This window comes from Acanthopagrus latus, chromosome 12 (genome assembly GCF_904848185.1).
Source record: "Acanthopagrus latus isolate v.2019 chromosome 12, fAcaLat1.1, whole genome shotgun sequence".
NCBI lineage: Eukaryota > Metazoa > Chordata > Actinopteri > Spariformes > Sparidae > Acanthopagrus > Acanthopagrus latus.
In genome coordinates this window covers 22411197-22427325 of record NC_051050.1, presented here as the reverse complement: position 1 = coordinate 22427325, position 16129 = coordinate 22411197, and the positions used below count along the sequence as shown (strand labels likewise).

The 16129-nt window shown below is 40.0% G+C and overlaps 1 protein-coding gene across 8 annotated transcripts in view; it reads left to right on the top strand.

Annotated features, from left to right (window-relative positions):
* Nucleotides 1-16129, top strand: part of dab2ipb (DAB2 interacting protein b) — a 167252-nt gene that overhangs the window by 12261 nt on the left and 138862 nt on the right. For 2 of the 8 annotated variants that reach the window (XM_037117089.1, XM_037117087.1), the window contains exons 2-3: nucleotides 5912-6036; nucleotides 10846-10951. In XM_037117089.1, the coding sequence (XP_036972984.1) occupies nucleotides 5938-6036; nucleotides 10846-10951 (205 nt within the window). In that variant the 5' untranslated portion in view covers nucleotides 5912-5937. Of the gene's footprint in view, nucleotides 1-1969; nucleotides 2110-2545; nucleotides 2593-5911; nucleotides 6037-10824; nucleotides 10952-16129 lie in introns of those variants that run through there. The other 6 variants (XM_037117092.1, XM_037117086.1, XM_037117091.1 and 3 more) reach the window with 5 other exon arrangements.

The following is a 16129-nucleotide window of genomic DNA, read 5'->3' as shown; positions in this document are numbered from 1 at the left end:
TTAACTGGTACAGAGATTAGTCATCCCATATGGAAGGCTGTGATTTAATTAAGTGACAACGTTGTCTGCAGCTGGACGCAGTTAATGTAAAACACGTGTTGCGTATCGAGAACTCTACAGCGGCTTTCGCATCGCGCCGTTCCTGCTATTGCTTACGACAACCCCTGTCAGCTTCTTCAGATCCAGAGTACCACAATGAGGACTGCACATCTCCAGCACATTAGATTTGCAGATGTTGGTTGGACTGTTTAGCAACAGTCCACCTGGCTCATTTGTGCACCACCAGTTTATCACTGACTGTCTACCAAGGGCTGTGCCTCCTTTGTTAGTTTAAACTGTGTAAAGAGGTCAAATTTCCAGCAACACTCTGAGTATAAAGATGAATTTTATTGTTGGAACTTTTCAGCTCGTGGCCTTCATCAGGGTCATCAGGATGGTTATTCTTTTTCCCCTCTGTTTCAATTGTCCAGGCACCGTGGAAGTAGGTAAATGTGTGCAAGAATCCCCCGCTGTGCTTCTCTTTGACTGTGTTGCTTGATTTAAAATGTCAAACCATTTTTCAAGCCTGTGTACAGATGTTACCCACATTCCCCAGAGGTGGTAGCCTTTTAACACCAGGTTCAAGTTTGGCGAAAGGACGACACAGCTCATTTAAGACTGATTGGAACCAGGGTTTTGGTCACTAGAGATTCACTGATTTGACAGAAGGGCCTTTGTCTCGAATGTGCTGCAGCTCTTTGTCATGGTCACTTTCCTTCATACCTGGGATGTTGTGAGCAGGGTCCAAGATGTTCAGAGTTCCTGAGGATTTCATTTACAACTGTAGAAAATTGGTATCAGGGGCAGAGCCAGGTTTTGTTAAACATTTGGGGCTCAGTTTAAATCTAGGTCAGCTATGTGCACTTGTTTTCAAGCCATTAGTGATAATATGATGCCTAAAAATCTGTATATCACTCAAACAATGGTTGGCATGGAAATAAATAATTCTGTAGAGTTTAAATCCTTTTTTTCAAATCTTATTGTTCTCCAACTGTCTTCAGTGTTCTGAAATAACACAACGAATGTTGAGTATGACTAATTTTCCACTACTGCCACCTAAAAAAGAGGCCAAATTGGCTGTTACTATTCTTAAGTTACATAACATAAGTAGTGTGAGAATTTGACTTAACAGCATGACTAATTTGAAACCAATTTTTGTTTTACTACGTTGCAGGAGAGTTCACAGAATGAATAAAAATCTACTATTATCTGAACTGCTCTAATTGCAAATAAAGGATCTCCATCACTGCTGAATACGTGGTGTTTGATGCTCTGAATATTAGGCCAATAAAAGATCATTTAGGCTTCTAGGCTTGGATTTACTAAGGGAACAACATATGTTAGCTTGTTAGCATACTTAGCTAAGATCTAGTAGTACATGAGTACCTTTCTGTTTAAAGGATTTAGGTTAATCATTTTAATGCAATTTCACAAAAAAAAAAAAAACTAGATGATATTTCAAGATAATTTTCCCAGTCAAGAAAAAGTCAGTCTGTCGTAACTAAAGTAAAATATTATATTGTGTTGTGTAAAACCACCCAGTGAACTACATCGTCACGCTAAACACGTCACCACAACCAACATGGCCACCAACTTGGCAAAGGTCCAAAAAAATAAATAAATAAATAAATTTAAATCACAATATATCTGCTCATGTTGACAGCTGCAGTTATCTGAAAGGAGAGTAGCCCCTTAAATGTTTAAATTTCTTTACTAGTTAATTTAAATTGACTTGGAGATCATCTTTTGAATTGACAACATCATCTGCCTGATTCATGACGCAATTCAAAAGGATCAAAAATTCATTTGTTGTCTCTTCATTCATCACCGAAAAAAGTTTTTTCCAAATAAGGTCATATGTGGCAAACCGAAAAGGGGCGTGGCTTCAGCTATCTCTTTACGCTGCTGGAGCTCGATCTCATTCGTCACCAGCAGATGGCAGGCGCCATTTTAAAAATCTTTAACTGGCCGTTGAGAAGTGAAACTGAACATGTCTCAACATGGCGCCCCTACAGGAGTAACTGTTACAGAGCTGCTTTTTCAGGTCTTCATTTATGGCTCATGTTGTAGGTAAGAACATGCAAACAAACGTCAAATTCCTGACTTTGTTTTCAGTTTAAAGTGCATCTCCGTTTGTTTTACACTTAGCACGATTTTGGGGAAACTCAGTAGCCCAGTTATGCTAGAGTCCTACAGAGAGACTTTAGGACTCTAAGTTAAGCTAACTGAGTTAAGCTAACTTTCTAAGCTAGCTTGTTTGCTAGGGAAGCTCTTCACTGTGGCTTTGTGGCAGACTTTTTTAATGATTTATTTTGAATCTCTCAATTCAAAGTGATGTTTCTGTTTTTCACATGCTTGTGTGTGTGTGTGTGTGATTTTAATGTGCTGCCTGATGTTGAGAACATTGCCCCAGTTTGTGCCTCTTGTGTATTGTATTTGGGATACAGAGGAGATGGTATCAGTGGCATAACCTGCATGATGGTGATGTATTACTGTTCACCTATAGGAGCAAACCAGAGCAGTGCTAAGAGCACAACTGGAGGGAATGGAGAGGTGATGTCTGCATTCATCCAGGACAATACACCTGGCCTGGTTGCAGCTACAAAAGCAGGCACACAGCAGTAGAGGCATATCATCATTGTTTTTGGCACATATATATCTGGAGATGGAAGAGGTGTTGTCAGAATACTGACATGACACGTGACACATAAATTGTTCAAATTATAGGGTTATGATAATAACCAAAGCCTCACAAAATTAGCATAATCGTTATGTTATATAGCCAAGCCTTGGTTGTACGTATTCCATATATTTACTGAATCTCTGGTAAGGAAGTTATTTAGCTTACAGCAAGGGAAATGGTGCAGTATGTTGCTGTTAAAGGAAAAGGCGATTTGTGTATATATTCACACAGTCTGCTACCTCAGATCGCTGTGCCTGCAAAATATCGATTCACAACAGAGCATGCACCTGACCTGTCAAATCCCCAATCTATAAATCAGCAAGGCCATGGAAAAAAATCCATATAATTTATATCACATCAGTGAGTTGTCCTTGAGTGTGTCTGTCAACCAGAGTCAATGAGTTCTGTCGTGAACCTGCTCGAGAAATACTGCACAGTGCAAGGATAAACATGAGTTGTTTCCTTTTTCTGTGGCATTGGTCTGCCATTTTTTTCTCCTTCTTACTTTCTATTGTGGTAAACGCTGAACAGCTGTGTTGGTTTTGAGATTAACACCATGAGAGCGAGAGACTCAGAGCTCATCTGCTTCACAGATGAATATCACCCCGTTTGCTTTGTTGAAGGAAATGAATTCAGACATACCGAGAAAAACTGCACCAGTCAAAAGACTTAATGTCTGTCTTTGTTGTAGGGGTGGGTGACCTAAAATTGCACACTGTATTTTTAGTGTTTTGCAGTGATGCTATTTTATAATTATATTAACTCAGATTATTTGACTTCTGTTCACTTTGTTGGCAGTGTAAGGGAACATATTTTAAAAAAAGACAAATAGATTCTAAATCAAATCTGATGTACTTCTTGGCTTCAAATAAGAATAAATATAAGGTCTGCGGGCTTGCATATGATTTGAGAGACTGCCTGGTAATGTAGGTTAATTAGTAAATGTAATGTGATTCATTCAGAGTGAGACAAAAGGGAAGGATTAGGCATCTCAACGGCATTTTTATTTGTAGAAAACTCAAAGTGTATTTGTTTAAAATAGTCAGTGTGCCATGGGGCTTATCTATCAAGTACATTTACTTAGCAGCAACAGACACACAGTGGAGAGGATCACGGAGCAGAAGGAGATTTTACGTAACGTTAACAACATAACCAGCTGAGCTTGTGTTGGGGTATCAAGTAGCACATAGAACGACATGGTAAAACAATGTGATTATTTATTTGGCTTCAGTGTTAGCCTCTCTTGACTGCATTGCAGCCTGCTACTGTAGATGGAAAATTGTACACTCGATCCATCCTTTAGCTTGACTTTGAAAGCACATCCTGCTTTTTACATTGCTGGCCCTGACTGAGAATGCAGTTTGAATTTAAATGGTTTGAACACATGAAAGCTATAAGAGATTTCCAGTTGTGGTGGGGACATTCCCATCAAAAGAGTAAAGATAATCCACTCAATCTACACTTAATCTACACTTCCTTGGATGGTGGGAGTAGATAAAGTGGTTTGTGTTGGCTCCTGCAAACAAAAACCGACATGTAGAGGCTTGTTTACCTTCTTCATGTAGGTTCAATAGTTACTGGATGCGACTTAAGTTCCATGAGTACATGATATCATGGCCACAGTAAAGCACATCTTTTTTTTGACGGGCTAAAACACTTATATACATATACTGCCTGGCCCCACTTTCTTGCATCTCTGTCTCTCTCGCCCATCTCTCATGATTTCTAAAGCTTGTTCAGATGATTCTGAATTACGTAACTTAATCAGGATAAAAATACCTGTCTCTGCTAAATGGAAAAACTCTGTGTGCTTGACCTGCTCCTGTCCACAGCATGACTGTAAGCTGTTCAGATGCGGCAGCTGTATCTCCGCCGTGTTTGTGCATTAATGCGTCTGTGCACTTCTGTGACTCTCTCTAATGGGGCGACGATGAGGCTACCTGGGAATGTGAAGCAGCCATTCACTAAGATAAAATGATCAGAGAGAGACAGCTGACAAGGTCGGGTCAGCTCCAAACATAATGTCCCCATTTCACCCATTCATACTCAGCGTACCGGAGCTGTAAATCCACAGTATTATAAATGAGATTAAAAGATACATGACAATAAATCCCAGCGCAATAGCTGAATAATATACGTCTCATTGCATTGAATATTCGCTGTGAAACTAGACTGTCTCTGAAAGCACACTGAGTTTTATATTCTGTTTCCGAGATAAGATGAAAAACCTCCAGTTTTCAAACGCCAACACACTGGAATAAACTGTATGAAATATACAGGAGTGTGCCTCTTTGAATCATTTTTTAAAAGTATATCATGTGTTTCAGGGCTTCTCATCAAGTACGGCTATATCCACGCAGCATGTTGTGTATCATATGATGAAACACATTGCTTGCTCTAAGCAGTGGTGATGTGCCGCACCATCAAAACAGCACAATGACCCACATACTGCACCCATCATCCTCTAGTGGATGTTGCAGAAGATGATTAAAGTGTTTGAGTTTAGCAGGAAATGTATTTTTCTCACTGCACGCGGTGTGGAGACCCAAGCACCTGACACGCTAACAAGTCCAACAGATCCGTAATGAAACTCTCGGATTATGCTCTGCGTTGACTGATGCAGTCACTGTGTCTCCGTAACAATGTGAGAGTTGAGGGGCTGCATTTCCCGTGTGGATGAAGCACATGTATTGCATTTCTGAGATTTATGTCATGTCATCGTTGGAGGAGCAGAAGAATCCAATTTATGCCTGTCTCGGTTGTTTTATATTTATCCTTTCTTCAGCACACATCCATAGAATGATTGAGGTGGAGGGGGGGAGGAAGAATGTGGAGAGCGTGCGGTAGTCATTACCTCTCCAGTGGCATTTCTAATCAAGAAAAAGGGGTTTTGTGTTCGCTGAGCAAAACAGTTATTTTGAGTTGAAAAGCAATTCTCCTCACACAGATGAAGGGCCTATTAAACAAGAGTACTTATTGTCCACTCGTTGCTGCCTGCTTCCTCCCGCGTCCTAAGGGCTTATTTTTAGGATGTCACAGTTGAAACTCTTTATTCCACTCCATTACCAAGCTAACAAACAAATGTTTTCACTTTCCCCAGGTGTATTTTGTCTTTTCCCTCTGCCTTCACCACTGATGTCTTTCTCTGTGTGATTTTTTTTTTTTTTTTACCTTCTTCTCCTCCTCTAGATGTGCGGTGTCCATCGAGACACTGGATGTCACGTGGTCACTCCTATGATGAGCAAACTGCGTGGAACCAAAAGTACTGTGTGGTTGCCGACTGTCAGATGCTGCTTCTGAACGAGGAGGAGGTGGTGAGAGCAGATAGTACAGTCTTCTGTCTGTCAAGTCCTTCTGTGTCACCATTGTCTCATCTGTTCCTCTTCCTGCTTTTATTTGTTCCTTGTCACTTTCATCTCAGTTGCTTTTGCTTTTTTAGCTCTTTGCCATCCACCTCTTTCTCGACATCGGTTTATATTTTGACACCGCATGTTAAATTCAGGAAAATATTATTATTCAGTCACATTTCATAGTCATTTTTTTTTTTATGACTGCAGCGTGTTGGATTCAACCCACTCTGTGAAACTACATGTCATTAACACAATCGGAGAATAAATGTCCAGTGTCCAGGCTAGGTTTTTTTTTTAATAATGTTTATATAATGATAGTAAATGATTACAGCAAGTCCTATTAAACGATAAGGACAGGATATTGTTGGATATTAGCTTATTGGAGATATATTAAGAGCTACAAAAAATAATGTAATGGTTGTGATCTCTTAAAATAATAGCAATCTATTTGGATTATCGATTAATTGGTTTGAGTCCAGCTCTAAACTCTAAACTATAAAATGCCTTGAAGATACATCATTATTTGGGATATTATATAAATTACCAGCTGAGACGAGACACAAGCTCTAGAATGAATCCTGTGTTGAGGAGGGAATTTATTCTACATTTAAATTCATCCCACACCGGAGACCACCAGCAGCCAGGTTGTGCAGAGCAAGCTCCTTGCCTCTGTTGTTTTGATTAGCGTCACACAGGATTATGCAAGTTTCTGTGAGATTAGAGGTCCTGTTGTTCACAACACGTCAGCAGTCAACAGGGTAATCTGAATTGCGTTGTTCACTCTGCAGTGTCCTGTCCTTGTTTGACAGCTTTGTGTGACCTCAGTTTAAAAGGTGACTTATTGTAACGATTGGGAAATATATTAGAAATCCATATCGCAGTATTCAGTGATACTGATATGCTCACATTGTGGAAAACCAGTGATTTTGTTGAGGAATTTATCAAACCATATTCGATGATTTTTAAATGACGCCAACTTTAACTGGAATTTTAAGGGTCTATCGACTGCTTGAACTGGGGAGAAAATGTAACCTCAGTTTAATCTTTGTCTGAAGGTATTGAGGTATGCCATGTTGAAATAGAGCAGTAATTGCAGGGAGGAATTATTAGAATCGATGCTTTGGCAGCCTTTCCACAACAGTGCTTTCTTTCCCCCTAGCAGCAAAGAACAACAGCTTTTTAAATGCATCCATCTAGAGACCCAGACTTCGAAAGGTCATCTGTAACACTGCTGGAGTCCTGCGATGTCAGCAAACCGCAGGTCAAAACGATGAGACAGCCTTATAATGGGCTTCCTCCAGAGGAAGGTGTGATGGCCTGATATAGATAGATAGACAGTTTTCAGAGCATCGGCTGCTACATGAACAAACCTGCAAACATGCAGTACACGTATACAAACTTGTATGTGCACTTCTTAGGGTCATGTTTGTCATGGCAGTATTAGGTTTTCAGTTATTTTAGCAACAGAACGATTGCAACACTTCTTGCTTGGTCACAAGGTGAATGATTTGATTCAGAGTTAGTATGAAAACAGTTTAGTTCAGGCTCCTTAGACTCATGCAGCCTGTAGTCAATGATCACAAGTCAGAGAATGATTCAGATGCAGCCTCTAACATCCTGTGATGCAATATATCTCCAGTGCAATATCTCTTCTTTTAAAATGCACTTAAATAATTCATACTCAGCCACATATTAAAAGAATGAGAACAGTTCAAACCCATTTTCTTTGTTGCTTCATATTTAAATCTTCATAGATTCTTTATATAAGGATGCATAGTAGGCTATCTTAGAGTTTTTGAGATGGCGTCCTCACAGCAGAGGGAGAGACATAACTTTTCTACATTATTTCTACATTTCTTTCATAAACAGACTTTAAGTTATTCAGAGACGGAAAGACTCCCGCTGTCCCTGCAAGACAACAGTCATGTTGTCACTGCAGTCGAACGATATCTCCAGCTCAGACAAGCTTGCCGGCGGTTTAGTCCAAAAAGGTTCGCAGCTTATTTGTAAACAGCCTCTCAGAGCTAATGGAGGAATATGCTATTTGCATCTACCCTCAGGTTGATCCCACCTGCATTAGTTTCCCCTTTACCGTGTGTATTTGAGACCTTTTTTGACAGGAAGTCAATTGACTATTCAACTACTTTATGGGATTAGTGGATGACTTTTAAAATGCAGAAGTTTTGAATGCCCTACAGTGAGAAAACACAAGGGAGAGCAAAAATGTGAGGGAGGCAGGAATCATTATGTTCAAAAGACTTTTAAGAGTCCCTGCACAAAAGTTTTGATTGATTGTTGGCCGTGAAGGAGTTTTTGCTGCAGGGGTTTTAGTAAACAGTCACACTTTTTCTTTCTGCCTTTTGTTTTCTTCCGTTTTGTCTTGATTGCTTTTTTTTTTTTGTTTCCTATTTTTTGTCGGATTCTTTTGTCTCTCCTTCTTCAATCAGTTTTGCTTTTCCGCCAGGCGTGTCTGTTTTTCTAGCTCGTCTTGTACTCAAGCATCCAATGCTGATATCAGAATCCGAAGCAGTAATTCCTTTATCAGTTCCAGGGAAATGTGTGCATCACAGCAGCCAAAGGACAGCTCACTATAACAATAAACAATAATAATAGTAAAAAATAAACAATATAATAAAAAGCTAAGAAGAAAAGTTAGAGGAGAAATAGAAAATAGAATTGTATGTTCATAATATGTACAAATATTAACAGTGTAATCATAAACAATGTGGGCAAATATTGTCTTTTGTCAAAGAATGCTTACTTGATAACATATTGTCTTGTTTGGTAAAGAGGTAAAGAGGCCGAGGGCCATCTGTTGAGCCGGTGTGACACTTCTGTAAATCGTAACACAATGAATGCTTCCACAGACATAAAAAATCAAACATAAAAAGGAGGAGTTCATAGAGGGAATGCATAACTGTGCACAAAGGGGAAACAATCTCAGGATTCAGTGTAGATGGCCGTGTGTCTGGAGGGCAACAATATGAAGGTAATAAAACTGAAAAAGTTGTGATTCTAGAGGGATTTCTAGGGTTTTGGACTTTTTTCTTTTATAGCTTGTTATGAATCCTCCAGTTGTTCCTCAGGCCCATGAAGCTCACTCTATATGTTCAGATCATTACTCTCAAAAGTTTGCATGACTGCCAGTAGAGGGAGCTCATGATGAAAGATATAAAAAAAAAAGTTTTTATGGTACTTCTAACAGGGAAAAAAAAACTGTATCAAATTAAGGATACTTTGATTTCTGCCTCAATTAAAAGTGGGCTCAGCTCATTTTCTTTATGGTTGTAATCAAGTCAGTGCTTACATCCGTGGCAAAAGCAATTACAGTATCTTAAGTGGGTAAGCAAAGAGTGAAAAGACACTTTCCTTCACTGTTCCATCTGTTAACCCTTTCACAAGGACTGACACAGATGAGTTTCTTATCTCGACAAAACAATTGCAGTTTCAAATTTAAACTTATTGAAAATGCAAACTATATAACACTCTTTGACAGGATCAATGAAATATACAAATGAAATTAATTTTGACTTTTAAAAAAAAGAGACGATTAGATACATGAATGTAAAGAAATGCTACTTTGGCTCTGATGCAGCATCCTCAGCACATGTCCCACCCATAATGAATAATCTCCTCTGCAAAATGACTTGTAATTATATGGATCAATTTAATGTAGTTGAGCAAAAAGAGCAATATTATAGTGTGTGTGTGTGTGTGTGTGTGTGTGTGTGTGTGTGTGTGTGTGTGTGTGTATTTATAAGGATATGAGTATTGGATGATCCATATCTGTGTTTTAGTCTGTAGGTTCTTTCAAAAGCTCACTCTTTAAATAAGTTGTCGCTGAGCATTAAAAATGAAATTGGATGTGTGAGTGAATTAAATCATTGAATTATTATGTATTATGATAATTGAAGATTATAAAATCCAATCCCTGGCCAAGACAAGTGTTCCTGGAAGCCAGATACCCCGGCCGTTACAGTGCTACACTTTATCCCAGACAGAACTGTTGAATAGTGGGACTCAAATTACAGCTCGTGATGCTTAGTCATTATGGCTCAGACCACCAGACATTGTCTTTACGTCAGAGGCGGCGTCAGTGAGAGCTGTCCTTAAACCACAAGCCTCATGATGCGAAGTAAAGAGGTGACGATCGAGAGACACGGGGAGATAAGAGACGGACATGGAAACAGAGGGATGGAGAAAACAAGACGGACAGGGGGACGCATTGAGAGTTGAGATGTGTGAGGGTGTTCGATAAGCCATTATCACCCCTCGTGGAGGACAGCAGGCCCTTTCCCTCTTTTTTTTCTTTTAGTCAACACTTTCTCACCACATCCATCCTTCTCCCTTTTGTCTGTTTAATCTTTAGGAGCCAAACATTTGGTATGCGAGCTATAGGAAGATATGGGCTGACACAGACTGATGTGCTGCTAATGTCTCTTCTGTTTCATCCAATGACTCCTCATTTATCAGAAGCTCTACGGCTTTTGTGCGCTATTGGCCCAACACAGCATTAAACATGGTGACCGGAATAACCACAACAACACAGATAAGGAACCTCGGTGACTATTGTAGTTCCAGCAGACACCATCTCTTCTTGTTAGCCCTCATTCTTCCCTTTGTGCGCTTCCTGCTCCATGTGGCTGCTCTGTATCTGCACCTTTTGTTGACATTCATTCAGCCTTTTTATCTGTCTTGAATTTCTTGCCCTGTGTCCCTGTCCTCCTCCTCTCTCTCTCTCTTCCTCAACAGATCCGTCCCTTGTTTTTGCAGGAGAGGCGCCCAGCGTCATGCAAGGTCCATCTCCTGCGACGCACCATCAGCGTTCCAGTTGAGACACAGTTTCCAGAATACCACAGCCAGATGTCCACCGAGAGCGGTGAGTAGCCTGAGGACACACCACTGCAGTGATGAGGATGCATCACACACACACACACACACACACACACACACACACACACACACACACACACACACACACACACACACACACACACACATGCGCAGACACAGACACACTAATCCAGACACTGGGAATACTTTAATTGCTTTCTTGAAACCATTTAATTAAATAAGAATGATTAATAACCTAGAAATCTAATATTTAACACTTGTTCAACATGGACATATAAAAATATAATTTATTATTGAGACCCTGGAGTCGAGGCAGGAGAGAACTTATTGCTTTTTAATGACTCGTCTGGATTTTTTTTTCTCTACCATCCTCTTTGTCCAATAATCAGCTTAAAGTCGAAGTTAACTTCTTACTTGCTCCTCGGTGACATAACCAGTCAAACACTCAGACATGCAAGTGAGCCTGGCATCGCTCACTTGCCTAAGTGAGCCTTTTCAAATTGCTGGTACTCTTTTCTTCTACCTCATATCCACTAGATGGAGAGCTTGCTGCTCCGTAGCACTTCACTGCACTTAATCCTAACCACTAAGACAGACTCCAAAAAAAAAAAAAAAAAAGGTTTCCGTCTCCTTTTCAACGGCAGGTGTCGTGTTGCCTTTTATAACCATGTAGTGCTTGTAATATAAAACCATTACTCTCTGGATGTGAAAGCACTTAAGATGGAGCGGCTCGGTAAAAAGCTGGTGAAGTCTGTGGATGTGTCAGTGAGGATGAACACACACAGTTTGGTCAAATAAGACACTAGGTGGCACTGAGGTTTGACATTCAAGCATTTGTATCCCACAGTTACCGTTGCTGGGTTGTGAGCTGGCATGCAACTTAATACGGCCCACCTTTTAAATCAGTGGGTGCAAAGGTTGTTGTCATGATGTCATTACATTATCTTGCAGTGCAGAGCAGAACATATACTTCAGGTTTTATTTAGTTTCCTGAGGTATCACTGCCCGCTGTCCCTGAGAGAGTTTTGCTGGACAGTGTTATTGTTAAATGTCTGGCTCGACAATGTTTTGTGAGACTTGTTAATCCAACATTCTTGCATAGTTCTTTGTGACCACAGTAATGCTTTAATGATGGCCTGTGTGGGGATCAGAGGCATGCTTTCTGCAGATCTCCAAGAAGAAATTGTTTAAACAGTGATTTTATTTTTTCTACTTACCTCTGACCATTAGAGGGAGCCATTTAGATCAGAGTTAACAACACAACTAAAACTTGAGAGTACTTTAAAGCATTTGCAAATGTATTTTGCTTTATTAACATGTGAAAATATTTTTACAAGACTTTTCCTCATTCCTCTTGAAATAGTTTATTATAGTTAACGTAACAAAACTGACGATTCTCATATAAATAAATGGTCTTATCATTGAGCAGTAGGACTAAGTGCTACTTACATAAAATCCATTCAGGAATGACAGATTAGGTTCAGAGAGATTAAGAGATAAAGCCTATGGCCCACTAAGGAAAGTATTGCAATACTTATATTTTTGCAGTTTTACACATTGGGAGTCTGTATTAATGTACTGCTGATACAAACAAAACATTTCCCACTCATCAGAATTATTTAACTGGAGTCGCCCAACTTTTATTCTGAGGTAGTTACAGGAAAAGTCTGGCATTTGGCAGAGGGTAATAAACAAGAAGGAGGAGCCTTGGTGAGCTGTTGGATGAAAAGGGTTCAGTATTGCCACCCAAAAGCATTAAGTCACGTTATTTTGTTTGTTTTGGACGCTTGTCTCCTCCCGTCACATCCTATATCTCCCAAGTAAGGTCACAGTCTTGTCGAGAGTCTGATGAGGACTTGATGCTGAGTTATGAGCAGCAGCGTCTCTGTCCTCAAAGTCATGGCTGTGAGTCAGCATTCTCTGCATAGCACAAATTTGACTGTTAAAAATACAGGGAAGAGATTTTTACTGTGATTGCACTGTGCTAAACCACACACGCATTATCTGTGAGAAAACAGAGTTCAGATTGTGCATCCAGTTTTGCAAGCTGTATTCACTGACAGACGTGCTGACACGATGATGAGAAATAAGACACATCGTTATACTGGATCTATGATTAGGTTGATTTTGTTTATCTGAGAGGAGACGGAGGCTAAAATAACATAACACAGTCTGCCAGCTTCTTCACTAATTACAGGGTACCTTTGCAACTCTGCCAGTGACATCTGAAACTTTTCCGTGGTGATGATGGAAGACAATTTCTGAATTGCTGATTCAGATTTCCATAGTGGAGCTACACTTTCTCTGCATGTTAACTAGAATACGTTACAATACATTAATATACAGTGGCTCATTTTATCCGTTTGAATATACGATAACTATGATACATTAAGCTGTTCAGGTATTTGGCCAAATTCATATCTCACAAAATTACTTTTCTCAAGTTATGAAACTTGACTTCAGTTTCATTTGGGTTTAAATTCAGCAGTTAGCAGCAATGAAAAGGGACATTTACAGATCATACACAGCATTAAAAGGCTTCCGTAGCAGAAATGCCAGTGGCACAAAAGGATGTCCTACATCTGGTCGCATTTTGGAGTATGTAGGCCAGTGTGCTTTTCTGGCCAAAGGTTGCAAATGGCACTGGCGAAGAGGCAGAGGCTAAAATGGAAATAAACTAAATGGGCAAAATTATAGATGCTAAAGCAACAAGCTCAAGAGTCTCTCCTTGTGAACACTCACCGACAGTCCCAACCAGAGTTTACCAAGACTCTTTGTTCGACAGCCAATAAAACTGAGTTCAGTTCATATAGAAAAACTCGAATATCGGACATATACTTTTAAATCCCCATACACAGCATGTATTTAAACAGCAATAAAACACACACAAACGGCTCTGATTTGTTCTACCTGCCCCTTCACAAATTTTACAGAACATTTTGTCTATTCTGTCCACCTTTCCATGCCCGGATGGTGTGTGTGACTGTGTGCACAAGTTGTCCAGACATAGTGTAACATTGAAGAATGGTGCGACTCTGTGAGATGCAGTGAAAAGCTCAGAATATTCTAACTGAAATGTGTCCAAGAACTGCGAGTGGTTTTGCTGGTAAGGTGTCTCTAGCGATGCATCTTGGTGTGATCAGCTGCTTCGTTCTACTTGAGTCTGACTTTGGTTACAACTTCCATTTCTTGAGGAGCAAGAAATTCACGCTTTGCTGTTGTCCTGCTGTTCTGGGCTGCAGTACTTGTTGTACTATCACTCAGAGATGTCTGCTTTGCTGTCAACATTTCTGACTTGTGTTAACTGCTGTCAAGACAAAAGCACAGGGCTGTTGCTCGAGTATTTAGCTGTTGAATCAGGTGTCTATATATGTTTTGTCTCAGGCACAAATTGCTTGATAAAGAGAGAGGAAAACATGCTGCACGACTAAACACTTGGTGAATCATACAATGTTTTAACAGCAGAGGCAAAACCAAATAAATGCGTCATATAAGTTTCTATTTAGGTTGTCTTGGCAACATCTCACACAGTAGGTTGTTTAATATGTTGTTAATACATTTAATTATGTGGCATTTTCCCAAATGGAAAATTTGGCCATTGATATTTTCATCTGCCAGACAGCTACAAGTGATGGTGCTTAGTGCTGTGGGGAGATAGTGCTAGTGATTCATTAAAACACCCTTCAGGTGTTCACTGGAAAAATAATATTTTACATGGACAAAAAACAACTAATGACAGAAGAGTTGTTACTGAATTTATCCCTGAAAACCAAACGGTAATACACGTTCCAGTCCCCTCTTCGGTATCTAACCTTTAAAGTTGCATTTGTGTGTGTGTGCACCTGTATGGTTTTCAAATCACGTTCCTCATCAACAGCACTACAAACACTCACGCTCTATGTTTTACTAAATTATTCATTGGCGTAGGCCCCACCTGCTCTTGTCCTTGTGTGACACAGGCTCTAAATAAGCAGCGTGATGAATAAAAACTATACTAAGATGAATAGGAATCCAGAGCGAATCAGAGAGCGCTCTCATCTCGTCTCATCCTCCGACTGAATTGTGAGCGGCTGCCTCCTCTGTTCTTTTGAACTAGTCGAGGTTTTGGCACAAACATGCTTGAGACGGAGAGCGCTGCTACGCTCCCACCAGAACAACTACGCTTAATTTTACCGAGGTGGAAGTTTTCTTTTTTTTTTTGTTTTTTTTTTTTCTGGATGCTGCTTTGGAAAAGTTCTCATCTCTCAGTTCTTTAAAGACGCTGGGGCATATGCTGCCCTATTTTCCAGTTTTTTACTTTCTCCATAGATATTTCCGGTAAAGCTATAACACTTCAGATGGGATTAAATAGGACTGGATGACCGACCAAAGGCTGTGGAATGTTTTTAACATGCCTTGTAGCCAAAATATTGCATCACATGGATATGAAGTACTTTAACATTCCCTCTGTAATGTTTAGCTTAAACAGGTCCATTTCTCTCCTCCAGGTTTATCATGGCAATTAGCTATCATTAGCCAGAATTGAGTTTATTGACTTTGTGCCAGTAACTCCAGTCTATCCTGCCAACACACTGCTTAATAATTGGATCAAATTGTTTTGGCTTGTCTTACAGTTTTTGATAAAGTTGAACTTCAATCATTTCAAATATGGGGAGCTATCAAGAACCTGGAATAGTTGAGATTAAATTGTTTTTCAAGGTAAAGGTCGGCTGGGCTCCATTTGGCAGAGTTATGCTGCTGACAGAAGCATCAGGGCTGGTATGTGATCAACTTGTAGAGTTATTGAGCTAGAAATGGGTAAATGTAAGGGCACGCAAAGGTAAAATCTAAAGGGCAGTTCACCACCAACTGAAAAATATTTGATATCATATTTGGAGATGTAATTTGTAGATATCATGCGTTAAGATGAATGGATTGCATTTTACTGCCCTTTTCTAGTTTAAATACTCAGGGTACTTTACAACGCACGTCGGCATTCACACGTACTGATATGCTGGTGGTCGACGCTACCATGTAAGGTGTCACATGCTCATCGTTAGCATTTCCTATGCAGACTCTGATTTAACAGCCCATGGAAGCAATTTGGGGTCCAGCATCTTGCTCAAGGACAGCCCACCATGGAAACTGGGAACCCTCGACCTTCTGACTACAGGACGACCGCTCTACCTCCTGGCAGCCACAGCTGCCACTCACTGCAGCTGAC